The following is a 17261-nucleotide window of genomic DNA, read 5'->3' as shown; positions in this document are numbered from 1 at the left end:
GAACAGTTTTTGAACTTGTTTAAGCTGGCTAAGCTTTCTATGGTTATGTCTCTGAAGATTGCAGACTGTGAAAGGGTGTACTCAGCACAGAACAATATTCATACACAGATAAGGAAAAACTTAAGATCAGAAACATTCAACAGATTACAACTAGAGGCAGCATCTTTTAAAAGATTTTGATTTCAATAGATCTCAACCAGTGGAGCAGGAAGAAAGAGATATGAATATTGTAGTTTTAAGTATACATATTGAACTATTGCCATTTACCCGTCCCTCTTGTTTTTCTGGTCCCCCTTATATTGGTTACAAAGGGAGAGTTGTCCACTGTACATAAAATCCTGGCAGCATAGACCCAAGTAAATTTTCTGGCAAAAGTGTAAAAATTCATGACCTATGATTGTCTTTGTACATTTTACTTTAGATTCTGCACAATAACGTTTGAAGGATATTTCAATTTGTATTATTTTCCAACCAGTTTTATGGAGTTATTGCCCATGTTGGACTTGGAATTTTGAGCTTAAATTATAGCCTTTGAAGGATTTAATGGATTGAAACTTAATTTGATATGAGACTTCACATTAAAAGCATCTAGATAATATTTGATTTTCACTTTTTCCAGCAGAAGTTATGGCCCTTGTTTGACCTGTCCATTAATTGCATCATATTGGCAGTCATTTGTGTCATAAAGACACATTTCATGTCCCTGTCTGACCATCTCTCTCTACATGTGTCTCTTCCCCTTTTAAATGCTGTCATTAATAAAAAGTTATTATTCAGATTTTATTCTGATCCAAAAGGTGTATTACTACAAAATGGAGATGATAATAAGTCTTTCAATTATGTTTTGAAAGATACTCACATAATTGCAGAGTTCCATTATTCTGTTAGTATTTATATGAATTATCGTCATCATAGCCATGTGTACATGAGGACCATTCGGGCATCAGTTGTTTGTGTTTCTTACTGGCTGGCTTTATTAAGTCATACTTGTGTAATTTTATTCATTCACCGTTTTGGAGGAATTAAAAAATGCCATTTTATAAACTATAACAGATGTACCGTGTATTACACACCAATGTTTATATTGCTACCTCTATATTTCTGCAATGTCTCCAGGTATGTGAGTGTTTTGGTGGAACTGACCAGAATGGAGGGAACACGACATGGACGCCTAATTGCATCACAGATGCTGGATGTGGCCATACGAGTAGAAGCCATCAGGCCATTTGCAGTCTTACAGATGGTAGTTGCTTACACTTCAATGAACTTATTGTTAAACCTGCATGTAACTAATGATTAGACATGTGTATCATATACCTGACCTTAATGGCAGGGGGGCATCATCTCATTGTTGTGAATACTTTTGTATTAAGTCTATTTAAGTGATATAGAGTAAGTATACTGTGGCATGGTACTCTAGTGAGACAGATTATTCCATTAATCTCATTGTACCAGGTTTGTTATAGTGTTAGTAAGGAGAGAATGAAATTTATTTGATGTGTCTTTTGGTCTGTAGATTTTGAGATGGCACTAGGTGGCTGAGTGGTCTAACTTTTGGTCTATAGATTTTGAGATGGCACTAGTTGGCCGAGTGTTCTAACTTTTGTTCTATAGATTTTGAGATAGCACTAGGTGGCCGAGTGGTCTAACTTTTGGTCTATAGATTTTGAGATGGCACTAGATGGCCGTGTGGTCTAACTTTTGGTCTATAGATTTTGAGATGGCACTAGGTGGCCAAGTGGTCTAACTTTTGGTCTATAGATTTTGAGATGGCACTAGGTGGCCAAGTGGTCTAACTTTTGGTCTATAGATTTTGAGATGGCACTAGGTGGCCGTGTGGTCTAACTTTTGGTCTATAGATTTTGAGATGGCACTAGGTGGTCGAGAGGTCTAACTTTTGGTCTATAGATTTTGAGATGGCACTAGGTGGCCAAGTGGTCTAACTTTTGGTCTATAGATTTTGAGATGACACTAGGTGGCCGAGTGGTCTAACTTTTGGTCTATAGATTTTGAGATGGCAAAAGAAAAGTATAATGCACAAAGAAAATGATATGGCTGTAAATTATAGCAGATAAGAAAGCTTGTTTTATATTCAGTTAGTTGGTAGAGCAGCATGCAGTGTATTATGCCTGTACTTTGGAAAAAAGCAGGTATATTAGTTTCATCTTTTCATCCATCCGTATGTCCATTCTTGTAAACACAGCTTTTCTTCCCACCATTGACACACTCATCAAAATTAACATGTGACTTCCAAATGAACTGTAAATTTGTGGGAGGGTTTTAAATTCTGGTGTGATTCCTGATCCTCATTGACAGGAAGGGTCTTATAGAGGTCAGAAATTAGGACATCACCAAAAGCTATGCCCTCATCTTTGAGAATACTTAACTTTGATGAGTTTAATTTGTCACTGCATCTCCAGGGCAGTAGTCTAAATTCTAACAAAAGGATTTAATAAATCTTTCCATGCCAGTCACAAACATAATTATAATCCAAGATTCAGCTATATCGCTTTATGTATGAGTTTTAAATTGCAATAATGGTTTAGACTTCCATTTTGACCCCTTGGGTGTGTGGAGACTAGAAGAGGTCAAAGGGATCATGAAGATATAACAAGTGCCTTCATAAGTACAAATTCATAGATATTTGAGAACACTCTGGCATGGATAGACTAGATATTCCTTGTCTAAGTGATCCTGGGTTTCCCAGGTCAGGAGTCGGAGGTAAATAATAAAAAAATCACGATGTCAGCAAACCTTAGTGTTAAGGATGTTCCATTTAAACATACTTGGTACCCATGAAGGCAGTTTTTTAAAATGATAAGAAAATTCTGAATTGCATCTTTGGGTGAGTACCCCACTTTAAAAGTGCCCTCCCTGTTTGTTTTATTGGAACAGCCCTTATGGACATCATACTGAAGTTTAATAATAGTAATTATTATAGAATGGGTTTTTCTTCTCATGAATCAGTGAACCCCATTGTAATAATGTAAAACCTGTATTGAAAGACCACTTTTATGTGAGACCACCTGTCTTGAGAGACCATATTATCAATGCACAAGTTTAATGATTATATAGTGTTATGACCTGTTATTAGAGACCACCTGTCCTGAGAGACCTTAATTTTATTCCAGAAAGGGTGGTCTTTCAAGACAGTTTCTACTGTTGTAAAATCTTAAAAATAAAATATGTGATACTGCTAAATCATATGGAGGTCTCTAATGGCATTTTTATGAAAAGAGTGGGTACACATTGCACATTAGTTTCATATATGTTTTATGAAAAGAGTGGGTACACATTGCACATTAGTTTCATCTATGTTTTCTGAAAGGAGTGGGTACACATTGCACATTAGTTTCATACATGTTTTATGAAAGGAGTGGGTACACATTGCACATTAGTTTCATATATGTTTTCTGAAAGGAGTGGGTACACATTGCACATTAGTTTCATACATGTTTTATGAAAGGAGTGGGTACACATTGCACATTAGTTTCATATATGTTTTCTGAAAGGAGTGGGTACACATTGCACATTAGTTTCATACATGTTTTATGAAAGGAGTGGGTACACATTGCACATTAGTTTCATATATGTTTTCTGAAAGGAGTGGGTACACATTGCACATTAGTTTCATACATGTTTTATGAAAGGAGTGGGTACACATTGCACATTAGTTTCATATATGTTTTATGAAAGGAGTGGGTATACATTGCACATTAGTTTCATATATGTTTTATGAAAAGAGTGGGTACACATTGCACATTAGTTTCATATATGTTTTATGAAAAGAGTGGGTACACATTGCACATTAGTTTCATATATGTTTATTTAAATGTTTTGCAATTGCGTGTGTCATTTGGTGGCCAATTTCCATCATTAGCTTCTATTTATTTGATCCGATAGCATTTATTATAATGTGTTTGTCACTTGATCATTACTGGAAATACAAATTGCACAATGTTAGGATTTTATTAAAAGCACGGCTAGTGGTCTTGGTTGATTACCTGATGAACATACTTATTCAGAATGAAATGAGACCTTGAAAAAAAAACTCATTCTATAATTAACCTAAATAAAATTGCTCTTATTCTGAAATTGTGCCATTTTATAAGATTGGTGATATTGTGTTGGCATGCCACTATTGTTCCTCTGGTTTTTAGTAATCTGCCACAATCATCTGGCAAAAAATCCCGAATTGACTAGATTAATAAAAACATTTTAATCAAGCTCTGTTACATTGTTTCCGATCTAAGTGTATATTAGCTATAGGATGGATATAGGTGGGGCTAAGAAGATTATGTTATTCATGTTTATCGTTTCTTGTGACTCGGTTATGAGGATAAAGCTTGTGGATCAGACGTTTTCATACTCGAAGATGTTGACATAAATATGTCACAGAAAATATACTGATAGCTGATTTTTTTGGCAGGCTATTCTTCTAGAAAATTCACATTTGCTAGCCAACAACTCCCAGAGAAATGGAATATGTGAGGTTCTGTATGCAGCAGCCTGGATTTGTGGAGAGTTTGCAGAGTGAGTATCCTTTTGTAAATTTCATGTTTTCCAAAAATACATTTACAGTTATTATTAATGGGGTACCATGTTTAATGGAATACTTGATTGCTGCATTGATGAATTTCAGGACAGAATTACCAACAGTTCTTGAGGAGAAACAGCAAGACCCATTTTGATCCATGATTTTCACAACTGAATTGTTAGAAGCAGCAATGACCCCTTTATAAAAACCATGAATTTCAAGACTGAATCAGTAGAAAGAGCAGGACCCCTTTGTAATCCATGAATTTCAAGACTGAATGGGTAGAAACAGCAACACCCCTTTTTAATCCATGGATTTCAAGACTGAATGGGTAGAAACAGCAAGACCCTTTTATAATCCATGGACTTCAAGACTGAATGGGTAGAAACAGCAAGACCCCTTTATAATCCATGAATTCAAAACTGAATGGATAGAAACAGCAAGACCCCTTTATAATCCATGGATTTCAAGACTGAATGGGTAGAAACAGCAACACCCCTTTATAAAAATCCATGAATTTCAAAACTCAGTTGTTAGAAATGGCAAGACCCCCTTACTCCATAAATTTCGTGACTCAAGTACCAAGGATCCCCCACTACACTCCTTGAATTTCAGATCTCAGGTATCAAGTATTCTTCAGTAGAAGAAATACCCTCTGTTACAATCCATGAAATTAAGCGCCAATGAAAATGTCAAATTTGTAAATCAATGAAAATTGATATAATTGAAACTAAGTGAATTCACAGTACTCTCAAGTTATTGGATCATAGTTCTCAGTTCATGCATCGTTAAGAAATTTTTCAGTGCACAAATAAGCAGGCTTGTTTATTTTGCAGACATTTGAAGGAGCCCAAGAACACGCTGGAGGCCATGCTGAAACCAAAGATCACAGCATTGCCAGGTCACATCCAAAGTGTGTATGTACAGAACATCATCAAACTGTACTGTAAGATACAGAAATCAGCCGAGGAGAATGAAGACAAAGAATTGATGAAGGAGATGGGACAGCTGCTGACAGACAAACTGCCTATGTTTATACAAAGTGCAGACCTAGAGGTCCAGGAAAGGGTCAGTGTAGTGTTTTGTATATTTTAAGAAGTTGAAATGTTGAATAGTTTTCTTTTAATTTAATGGTGATAAAAAGTCTTATATTTGAGGACTTGGTGAGATCTTTGATATTTTTACTGTTGCAGATGTTCGTTTTATACAACAACTGTGAACTTAATTTTGCAAAAGTATTACCACAACTGAAATCCACAGTTTTCCAATTTTGACTGCTAACACTTTTAAAATTGCACTTTTACATGAGAAGTTCCTAGAATATAAAATTAATCCAGGAGTTGAATAGAAAATATTGACTTTCAGTGAAAATTCACTGGCAGATACATCGACTCCTATCTTTTTACTTGTTATTATTGACTTTCACAATGTCTGTCCATCTGTTTGGTGCTTGATTTTGGTTTGGCTGCCACAGTGACCAATTTGTCATCACTTATCCTGAATGAGTTTTTTAACTTGGGACTTATAAATAATGCTTTGTTGATTCTAAATTGAAATGGTGCTGATCTTATGTCCAGTATGTGGCAATCTTGAAAATCTTGTTTTCACTACTCGTCTTTAACTGACAGTCATTTTGAAATGGGGGTTTCATCAGAAGATGTCTTATGTGTTTTAGGTGTTCCATAATGAAAATGTCAATGTCAGTATGACTTTCCATTCAGGAGCTAGTGATTAGATTTTCAAGATGATTGCTGCAGTGGCCATATTGGTCAACATGGTATCCATTTGGAAAAATTATCTCTGCTCCTTCCATATGATGGCAACCCATTATATCATAATGGAGTTTCGTCAGTAGACTTGTTATGATATGTAGTTAGTCATGAGCAGAAATGGTGCCAGTCAAACATCCAATATAAATGCCATGAAGACTGTCTTGAAAATCTTGTTTTCACTTCTTGCTCTGAATGGATAATCTTCATGACATGGTGTTTTCACCTAACAGCTTATAATAATGCCTACTTTATTCTAAATGAAGATGTGTGCCAAGCTGTCATCCTGTATGTGCATCCTGGCAGCTAATTTGAAAATCTTGTTATTGCTGAAGAATATAAAGGTGGTTTCAACACTCTGCAGTTAAGAAATGGTTTTACCTTGAATTCCTGGAAAATTCTTTTTTGTCAATGTAGACCTTTGGTCTTCAAGGAACTTTTTGTTTTACATAGCTTTACTTGTATGCATAGTATCTTCATTTTATTTAGTAAAGATTTGAACCACCTCAGGGGAAAACAGGTCACAGTGACTGGCTTTATATGCATCAATAATTATTTACTGGTTTACTCTCTATTCACCATCAATCCATACCACTTGAAACAGGATCAAAATTTGCCGAAACATGGAAAGGTGGTCACTTTTACAAACCAGATCAGAGCATATCAAGTCCATGACAACACATGCATACATAGTATGGCTGGTCTCACATGAACACTGCTTTTCTTCAGAAAGAGTAGGGATAACAGTTGCAGGCTTGGTTGTCTCTATCATCTTTTCCCTTATTTTATAGACTTGCAGTTTCGACAGAGCATATTATGCTATGATTCTGACTATCTATTAACTTTTCCTTTTGTGCATGATGACTTCAGTTCTACAGCATTTACCTTCACTAAAATGTCTGGATATCTTGAACTTGGGGTAAGGAAGAATCCTATAGCTTTCAGGGTGAAAAGATCAAAGGTCAAGGCCATTAACTGAAGGAAGAAATATTAGTTTCTGTACTGTAACTTACTTTTACATCACATACCTGGATCAAACCTTGTGGATAGCTCTCACATCAGGTAAGAAAGAAGTCTATTAATTTTAGGGCTGAAAGGAAACCCCGAACAAAGGGTAAGGAAGAAGCCTGTAGCTTTCAGGGTGAAAAGATCAAATGTCAAGGTCATTAACTGAAGGAAGAAAAATTGGTTTCTGCACATTAACTTGCTTTTACATCACATACCTGGATCAAACCTTGTGGATAGCTCTTACCTCAGGTAAGAAGAAGTTATTTAATTTTGGAGTCGAAAGGTCAAAGGTCAGAGTCACTGACTGGAGGAAGAAAAGTTGTTTCTTCAGAAAACATTAGTTATACGTTATAAACTTGAACCAGTCTGGTGTAAGGAAGAAGTCTGTCTATTTATGAATAAAAAGGGCAAAGGTCAGGTTCCCTTTAACTGAATGAAGAAAAAAAGTTTTTTTCTCAAAAGTTATATTTCTCCAAATGCAACTGGCTGTATTATTGAAGCACATAAGTCAGAATTGCTAATCCATCTTGGAATAACAAGTCTTTATCTGTTTTCAGGCCTGCTGTATGCTGCAGCTTGTGAAATATGTCATGAAGTATCAGCAAAAAGGAGGAGAAGTTGCAGAGGATTTGGCAGAACTTTTTGAGGGGGAACTCAATCCGGTGGCACCCAAGGCACAGAAGAAAGTCCCAGTACCAGAGGGGTATGTTGAAATTTGTTTATAAATACTATTGTAGCAAATATTTTTCATATGAAATGTAACTTTATGGAATTTGTGTGTGGTTTTATCAGTCTTACAATTTGAGTGAATCTTGCATGAAAACTGATTCATTGACTCAGCTCCAATTTTTTTTTACTTTTTGTATGTTTTTTCAAAGTTGTATTTATGAGTAGCATCTGTATAGGTGCCCAGTATTCAGTTTTCCTTTTCAGTGTTTTGTCAACCTGTGTTTTGTGTTATAATAGCATGTTGTTTTCTTAAGTGAATGGTCAGGATTGTTGATTTACACCTTGAGTTTATACGTTTTCTTAAGTGAATGGTCAGGATTGTTGATTTACACCTTGAGTTTAGAGGTTATAATAAGGTGATGACACAGAAGACAAAGTTCCAATAAAATCCTTATTATTTCAAGCTTTATAGATGCCATTCAAGTTTGGTACTAATACATAATGGTAGGATTGTCCAACCAAATTTCAAGTTTAATTTGCCATACATAAATGTCATATTTACTTCCTATGAGGGGCCCCGAGTGGCCAAGCAGTCAAAAGTGCTCTCTGCTACGGATCACTGCCATCTCACCTCTGTCTGCATGGGTTTGAGTCTTGGATTCAGCCAATGTGTGTATGTGAGAAAGCTTGCCAGTAGCTTCTCGTGGGTCGGTGGTTCTTTCTGGGGCTTTCCCGGGTTTACTGGCCGCCATGTATAGCCTATCTTGTGCAGAAAAATGGTGTTAAACCCTAAAGCAACAACAACTTCCTATGACTTAAGAGTTTGAAAAACAACTTTTTTTGTTCATCCCACATTGGTACAAATGTATTTGAAATTTTTTTGTAACATTTTACTTACTAATTCAGATTGTTTGGTGATACAACCAATCTAAAATAGTTCATTATTATTAATTAATTTTTACAAATGAAAATACCTTTGCTGTCTTGCATTTATACATAATGTAGCATAATTATGTGTTTGTTCATTGTTAATGGATTATTTTTGTTGGTGAGATGAAGATTAACTTTATGGTGGTAGTGACAGTGTTAAGATTCTGCATCTGAAAATTTGGTGTTCCAAGTTTTTTTTATGTAATGTTTAGAAAGATTACTTATTAAGACAGTTTGCAAGCTTAGAAAAGTCTTTTTTTAAACCATTATATTTGCCATGTCAGCCATACCAGAAGCTTGACGTGTGTTTGTGTCCAATATATGCTTCCACATCTTAGATTAAGGTCAATGTTAAATTATTTTAGATAATGATAAAGCTTTTTACTTTTTTAGTGTAATAAATACCAGCAGCAAAATGGTGTCTCTTTCCATTTCAGGTTGGATTTGGATGAGTGGATAAATGAGCCCCCTTCAGAAAGTTCTGATGATGACATTAGTAAATTGGGGACAAATATATTCCTGCCAGCCGGTGCGGATGACTACAAGTATGCACATTTCTTTCAGTGTTAGATCATTTATACATGCATTAGTACCACCCTAATTGTACTTATAGTTACTATGTTGAACAGTAAGAAATATAAAAATTGAATTACATGCTTGAGTACACAGATGCTGGGATTGGACAGATTGTGAAATCAGATGGGAAACAGTTACTCTAAATCAAATGACACTGCATTGATACATATGTAATAATTATAAAATATAATCTTAAGAGTTAAAAGGTGTAATTTAAAAATTTATGAAAAGCAATAATTGAAACTGAAGGCAATTGGACAAATTAAGATAATATTTTTTATTGTTTGAATCAAATCTGTAGGTGCTTATTTCATACTGTTAACTCATTAACCCATGGAGGTTTTTGTAATTTTTGCCTGAAATGCGAGTAGGAAACACATTTTGGGGGCTATTTCTGAATACATCCTAATACATCGACTTCCAAGAGAGTTTCCATTAGCTTAATGCCTCGTTGTGTTAGAAACATCATTTTCCATTTGTTTATTTTGCTCGCGCATGAACAGAAGGGTAAAAGTTGGAGTTCTTTTTCTCATTTTTTTTTCCTTCATCATTTTTGTATTGAGACCACTCTTTATTCCAAATGCCCACCTTATCTTACTTTTTGCAAAGTGTAAAGTTCAGACCGGTCTGCCTTAGATCTGAGGCCAAAAAGTCTAAAATCCAGATACATAATCGGATTCCAACCACGGGAGAGTTTTGTGTAGAGAAAAAAGGCGGGAACAAAAAATTAGGCAAATTGTAACACGATCACCAGTATATCTAGGTAGAGAAACACTTTCAATGCCAGATTGTAAAGTGTAATTGAGTGCTTGTTTCATGCAAACAACTGAATATTGACCAGTCTGAAATCAATCAGCTTGGCACCCTGATTGAATTGAGAAATGTTCAAAAAAGATATCAAACTGAGATTGGCTGTTGAGGATATAACTGGACCAAAAATGTGCTACAGACCATTCTGAATGGAATATGCAAAGTATCAATGTTGGACATGTACTGTGCCAAAGGAGTTTGTTCTCAGTGGACTTCAACTGTTACATGTTGGGAAAGAGGACTCTAGGAAGTCAGTTTCAACCAAACACCCCTTTGAATAAGTAACATTTAATCTGAAAAATAATTGTTGGATAAAAACTTTTCTATTTATATATATTTTTCTTTTTTTTTTGTTTGTTTTTTAAGCTGGGATTCCTCTTTCACATCAGTAGAGGTCAGTCCTACAATGTAAGACATCGACCCAGATATTTATGTCTTGAGGTCATTGTCCTACTGCCTGAGGTGAACAAACATTGAATGAGAAGTCAATTTTTCAGGAATATCTCACACACTTGACAGCCCATATCGATGCTTTTAAAAGTCACATTGATTTAGTTGGATTTTGCCTACTCTGATGTCTTTTGTACAAGTTCAAGTCACATTGATTTAGTTGGACTTGGCCTACTCTGATGTCTTTTGTACAAGTTAAAGTCACATTGATTTAGTTGGACTTTGCCTACTCTGATGTCTTTTGTACAAATTCAAGTCACATTAATTTAGTTGGACTTTGCCTACTCTGATGTCTTTTGTACAAATTCAAGTGACATTGATTTAGTTGGACTTTGCCTACTCTGATGTCTTTTGTACAAATTCAAGTGACATTGATTTAGTTGGACTTTGCCTACTCTGATGTCTTTTGTACAAATTCAAGTGACATTAATTTAGTTGGACTTTGCCTACTCTGATGTCTTTTGTACAAATTCAAGTCACATTGATTTAGTTGGACTTTGCCTACTCTGATGCCTTTTGTACAAGTTCAGGTCACATTGATTTAGTTGGACTTTGCCTACTCTGATGTCTTTTCTTTAATAAGTTCAAATTCTGACATAAGCAAATGGATGTGTGTTCAGGTTCTGTTGACCTACATTTCAGTTGGCTGGAATGCAATGGAAGCTGGGAATGCTGAAATTTATTAAAAGATGACAAGTATCTAGAATGAAATGAAGCTGTGTAAACATTTTGTTCAATATAAATATATGTTGTTTCGTTAAAGAAACATACTTCAGCTTAATCTGATTTCAGCATTTCCAGGTTTCGTCTCATTCCAGTCCACTGAAATGTAGGTCAGTGGAACATGAAAACATGTCCATTTGCTTGTGAGAGAATTTTAATTTATTAGAAAAAAGACAGTAAATAAATTCCATCTAAAACAAGATGACTTTGCTATGTAGAAACGTGTCTCTGGGAGCTGCCTGAGTGTGAGATATTCTTGAAAATTTGGCTTCTCATTCCAGTGTTAGTTGACCATTGAACATGCTACAGAGTGTCATTATTTAGGCAGTAAGATGGCAACCACCAAAACAAAAATATCAGGAGGCATTTTCCATTGTAGGACTAGTAATGAGAAAATAAGCAGAACAGAGACATTTTTGTGATGTTATTTACAATGTGAGCTAAGCTGTTTTATTTAATCTAGCCCAGAGTTGGTGTTCCAGGTAATACAGGTCAGAATATGACTTTCAGTTTGAAAGATTTTACTGATCAAAACCGGTTTTATTGGGACCAACTTAGTCTTGAGTGTTACATGATATTCATGTGTTGTATGTGTGATTTTTTGTAAGACAGTTTACCGTATGTGTTGAGGGGTCCCAGGTGGCCCAGTTGTCCAAAGCGCTCACCGTTACAGATCACTGCCATCTCACTTCTGTCATGCGTGGGCTTGAGTCACGGGCTCAGCCATAGTGGGTATGTGAGAAAGCTTGCCAGTAGCTTCTCATGGATCGGTGATTCTTTCCAGGTTTTTCTGGGTTCTTCCTCCACCATTAATACTGGCCACCATGTATAGCCTATCTTGTGCTGAAAAATGGCATCAAACCCTATAATGACAACAACCTTATGTGCTGAAGATTTCACATTGGGACTGAGAGTGTGATCAGGACTTTACTTTTCATGCTTTTTTTTACATTGGGACTGAGCAAGTGATGAAGGCTTCACAGTACGTTTTTAATCCGCATTTTGCAGGACATCCTTCTATGACCAAAATGATAAGAAAGCAACAGGTGAACCATCAGAAGAAGAACTAGCAAAGGTAGGAGCAGGCAGAGCAAGTGAATTTTTAAAAAAGCAAAGAAATTATATTGTAAATTTATATTCAAGAAAATAGGCAGCTTTTTGCAAAAACTTCATTTTTGTGCTGTCTGGATTTCTCTTTTCAAAATGTGTGCTAAAATACATTGTAAATTTTATCTTGAAACCTCTAAATGTCTTTCCACTTTTAATTGAAAATGTTACTATGGTTAATTTCATGAATTTTGGCTGCATTTGTGACCTTGTCATTTACAAGTAGGTTGAATTTCTTTATTACGAGATAGCTAATGACTTGCTTTCATATGCAAGTTAAAGGATATAGTAAGTTGCAGAATATCCAGACCCACTGTTCAACATGGATTTTGTCTGGATAATATTGGTTGTTTGGTTAAGTAATACATTTTAATGAATACAAGATGTATTCAGGAGACATTGTTGGTCTGTATGATTTACAAGTCAGGAGTAATGGTATCAGTATAAATAATGTTTTACTTTATCAGAGTAAAGATTGAGTCTTGTTACATGCTCATTCTTTTAATGAAAAACTTTTGTGATTAAATAAAAAAATTCTGTGCTAAATATTGAAATTATTCCAAGTTAACATAAGGTAAAGTTTATTAACTCTACTGTTACATGAAATTTAAGCAGTTTTCATTACCAGTACGAGATAAAAGCTCAAAACTTTTCTAATAAAATGACTGTGTTATTGTGTAATTGTAATTTTTTTTCTAGATAAGGGAGGCTAGAAAGGTTGAACAAATGCATAATCCTCACTACCTGAAAGGGGATACCAAGCCAAATGTAAGTTACCGAAGCCACAATTTATTTTGCTATCTTTATTTCTCTCTCACTCTACAGTCTCCAGACTCACCAACTGAAAATATCAACTGCACCTCTAAAACAAGGGCAAAAATCATGAACATTTTGAGGGGTGTAAGCATACTTCTCAAGTAAAGTCCCATGAGTTGCATTTCAGATTTCTTAGATGCTTTTACAAAGTGCACCTGGACCTGCTTTCTTCAAATTTTTCAACTTGGCACACACACACATGGGAAACACGTGTTCCTTTATGAAGTTTTTAAAATGTCATAGAGATAATTTAATGATGGTGCAACCCAAAATGACTGCCCTGTTTTAAAGTATGTGTTCAGTTGAGTTTTAATATATTGGACAATCTGCAAATAAGGTTCTGAAATCTGGGCTGATTAAGATAAATGTCTTTAAAGGTGGGCCTATAAGCTGTAATGACTAATGGCACTAGTCTGGGTGGGTCATGATTAATGTTTTATATTTGGTTATAGCTTTAACTTTCCTAGTAAATCTGCTGGTTTCCAGTGTGACCACTCTTAAGCTGCAAAGGACAAATTTAAAATATGATTAAATAGATCAGTACTGTAAATAAATTAAGGAAAGTTGCTGATGTAGATAAGGATGGAGAAACTGCTGTAAAATGGAAAGAGTAAAAATTTTAATCACGATGTGACATTTTTAAGAATGCTGCCATCTTTGAGATATACATGCCATGTATACTTGCTTATAAGTCAATTAAAAATACAAACAGCAAAGATCCTGATCAGCCATTGCATAATGTGTCTGCATATCAGGGTCCATGTTTGTTCTACTGATTACTCCTAACAAATGACACATATCTAGATCTGCCAGTGTGTTATGCAGCAGCAGGTCTGGGTCTGTGCAGTTTGCAGTTTGACCCATCCTTATAAGTGAATACAGATGGTATTTTCTGATACATTTTGCATTCGGACAGTCTTGGATTTCACCATTGACCGAAAGGTAAGATCCGAACAAACTTGAGTGTGTATAAAATATTGAACACAATTTTACATTTAGATAATTCGCAGTATCTACACTACTAATCTAATTTTACCATGGCACAATAAAATTGTCCATTTCTTTCTTTGCTATCGTCTGCTCGTATTTAGCGCTCAACTGCGCACTCGAGTTTGTTTGGATCTTACCTTTCGGTAAGTGGTGAAATCCAAGACTGTCTGAATGCAAAATTGCACTTTGAGTTGGGTTGTTGTCCTAATGTCCAAATCGGCTAACAATTATTGCATTTTCTCCATTATATCACAAACTGAACGTAGTGTGTCGAGCTGTTTTGAAAATTCAACTATTCTTGATTACGACTGGCCTAAGTTGGAAATTAGCAGACGCAATTAGGATAAACTAGCAGTGTTGTAACTACCGAGGAGTGCAGACCGTTGTCTTCCCTTGTGTTATTACAGGTTAGAACCCCCATCCTTTGATTTTCTTTGTAACGAGCCCCTGTGGTACAAGTTTGTTATAGGTATTTTCCTAAAATATGTGAAATCATCACATGGTCTAGTTTTTTCACAATGAAACTTGAGCTGCTTGGACAACCAGCATGGCAGATGCAGTGGCCATCTTGAAGATTTTTCATGATTAATCTTCCTGAATGGATGGTTGTAGCATGAATGTTCACTAAAAGATGTCTAGTTGGTCATAAATAATATTAGGGCCAGTCTGATGTCCATTATGCCTCATGAAAAGATTTCTTGTGATGTTAATGTCCAGTCTTGAAAGTATTGGTATTTCTTTGGTTGATGCTTCCACCAAAAGATTTCTTATGATGTCTAGTTGGTTTTAAATGGGTATGTTATTACTGAGGTATATTAGAGATGATTTCAGTGCTAAGCAATTAAAAAAATAAAAATAGTCTTATCTTGAATTCCTGGAAGATCTTTTTAGCTAGTAGCACATCAATCCTTTCAAGGGACTCTTGTTTAAAATTCTTCCGGAAATTTGCAGCATACTGGAATTTCACCCAGGTTTATTTGTTATTCTGGCATTTGAAAAAGCCTCCAAAATTACATAACTCTTAATCAGCATACATATTAGGGTTGACCCTTGACCCCATTGGTAAACTTGCTCCATGGATGTATTGAAAGGTGATACTTCAGGATAATAATAATAATAATAATAATGAGGCTTTTGTATGACACCTAATCTTTAGAATCTCTAAGCACTTTACAACATTAGACAACACCTATAACATAAAAAACATATAATGATATGATTAAAAAAAACAAACACTATGAAATTAGAAAACATAAAAAACATGCTGAAAATATTTAAGGTAGGAAACATTATTAGGTCTTTTAAGTTTGTTCTTGCAGTTGAAATGAGTTTTAAGAGCACTCTTGAATGTGATCACTGTGTCTTTGTGTTTAAGTTCAGTGGGCAATTCATTCCACGTTTTTATAGTGGGAATAATGAGTATACAATTGTCAGAAGAGGAGCATAAGTATCTTGCTGGTTTGTACACTTAGGTACGGTCAGATAGGTATGTTGGACTGGAGTATGTCAGTGAAACATAGCACAGAGAACAAATTTTGTGTTTGTTTCTGGATCGAATGGATAGCCAGTGTAGGGTACAGAGCAGTGTTGGATCGTGGTACTCTAAGTATGATCCGAGCAGCTGTGTTTTGAACTTTTTGAAGTTTTTGGAGTAGATATTGAGATGAACCAGACATAATTGAGTTACAATAGTCCAGTCTTGAAAGTACTAATGAACACACAAGTGTTTTAGTGGCATCAACTGAAAGATATTTGCGAATGGAGCTGATGCGTCTCAGCTCAAGATATGCAGCCTTGCATATGTTCATGACATGTTGGTGCAGTGTGAGAGTACTGTCCAGAGTAACACCTAGGTTTCGTACTGATTTTGTGAAATTAATGTTGGTGTTGCTGATATTTATTGTTTGAGGTAAAGGATGTGAATGAGTCTTTGTGTTGTGATCAGAATGGCCTCAGTTTTATCATGTTCCAGTTATGAGCTGAGGCTATGCACTGTTAACAGACTTTTGAGAAATCTAAAGATGAAGAGGCTTTTACACCTCTATAATGCTACATTTCTTTGACCAGAGATTAACACTTGGGCAAAACCACAATATATTTGAGCATAATGAAAGGTTATGTTTGGTAGAGGAAAAGTTTACCTTTGGGCAAATTACTCAAGTTTAGATAAACCATAAAAGTAGCTCTTGATTAATTAGAAATACTGACTATTGTTATGAAGACTTTTGCAGAAGAAAATGTGCAAAGTCTAAAATATCACACCTAAAACCTAAAGTGTATACTCTGCCTGTCATGAATCTCTTCTTACTCCAAGTCTTTAAAGTATATACCTGATAAAGTTTATCATGTTGTTCATACAAGAATTCTTGAAGAACAAGAGTGCAGTTGTTGTCAGTTGTTAGCCTTTTGTTTACACTTTGCATTTGCTCATCTCCATGAAAGATCAGTTTTCAGAAATGAGTACATGTGATGCATTCTATTTCCTTGTTAGTGTTTGTGAAAATGATATCTAAACCCTCTATGTAAAACGTTCTACATCAACTAATTCTACTTTAACATTAATTTTAAAAAATACACATTTATTACAAAGTGGAGCAGTGTTCAGGGCTGCACTAGCATATTAGTTTATAACTATTGTTCTCAAACTAAATATTAATAAAATCCACATGATGTGAAGTAATGTCTACTAGTATAGATCCTGGGACAAATCGTTCAGCTTATAGTTTATTTTCTCCAAGATATAAGCTTTCGCACCTTTATCTTGTGTTTGGTGGCTATAAAGTGTTTAAACAATTAGGAAAATGTAATGACCAAACAAACTGAGTCAACAATGCCTCTATTGATTGTCCCACAAAGAAACTGTAAATTAGTTTTAG

General features: G+C 35.2%; 1 protein-coding gene across 3 annotated transcripts in view; it reads left to right on the top strand.

The window, feature by feature from the left end:
• LOC149806300 (AP-3 complex subunit delta-1-like) overlaps positions 1 to 17261 on the top strand; it is a 113247-nt gene that overhangs the window by 48361 nt on the left and 47625 nt on the right. For all 3 annotated transcript variants that reach the window (XM_089951330.1, XM_089951325.1, XM_089951317.1), the window contains exons 14-20: positions 1117 to 1243; positions 4430 to 4533; positions 5374 to 5605; positions 7872 to 8017; positions 9351 to 9458; positions 12481 to 12547; positions 13279 to 13347. In XM_089951330.1, the coding sequence (XP_089807456.1) occupies positions 1117 to 1243; positions 4430 to 4533; positions 5374 to 5605; positions 7872 to 8017; positions 9351 to 9458; positions 12481 to 12547; positions 13279 to 13347 (853 nt within the window). The remainder of the gene's footprint in view (positions 1 to 1116; positions 1244 to 4429; positions 4534 to 5373; positions 5606 to 7871; positions 8018 to 9350; positions 9459 to 12480; positions 12548 to 13278; positions 13348 to 17261) is intronic.

This window comes from Sinohyriopsis cumingii, chromosome 1 (genome assembly GCF_028554795.1).
Source record: "Sinohyriopsis cumingii isolate HCF-2022 chromosome 1, ASM2855479v2, whole genome shotgun sequence".
Classification (NCBI taxonomy): domain Eukaryota; kingdom Metazoa; phylum Mollusca; class Bivalvia; order Unionida; family Unionidae; genus Sinohyriopsis; species Sinohyriopsis cumingii.
The sequence above is the reverse complement of the archived record's forward strand: the minus strand, read 5'-3'. Positions and strand labels throughout refer to the sequence as shown.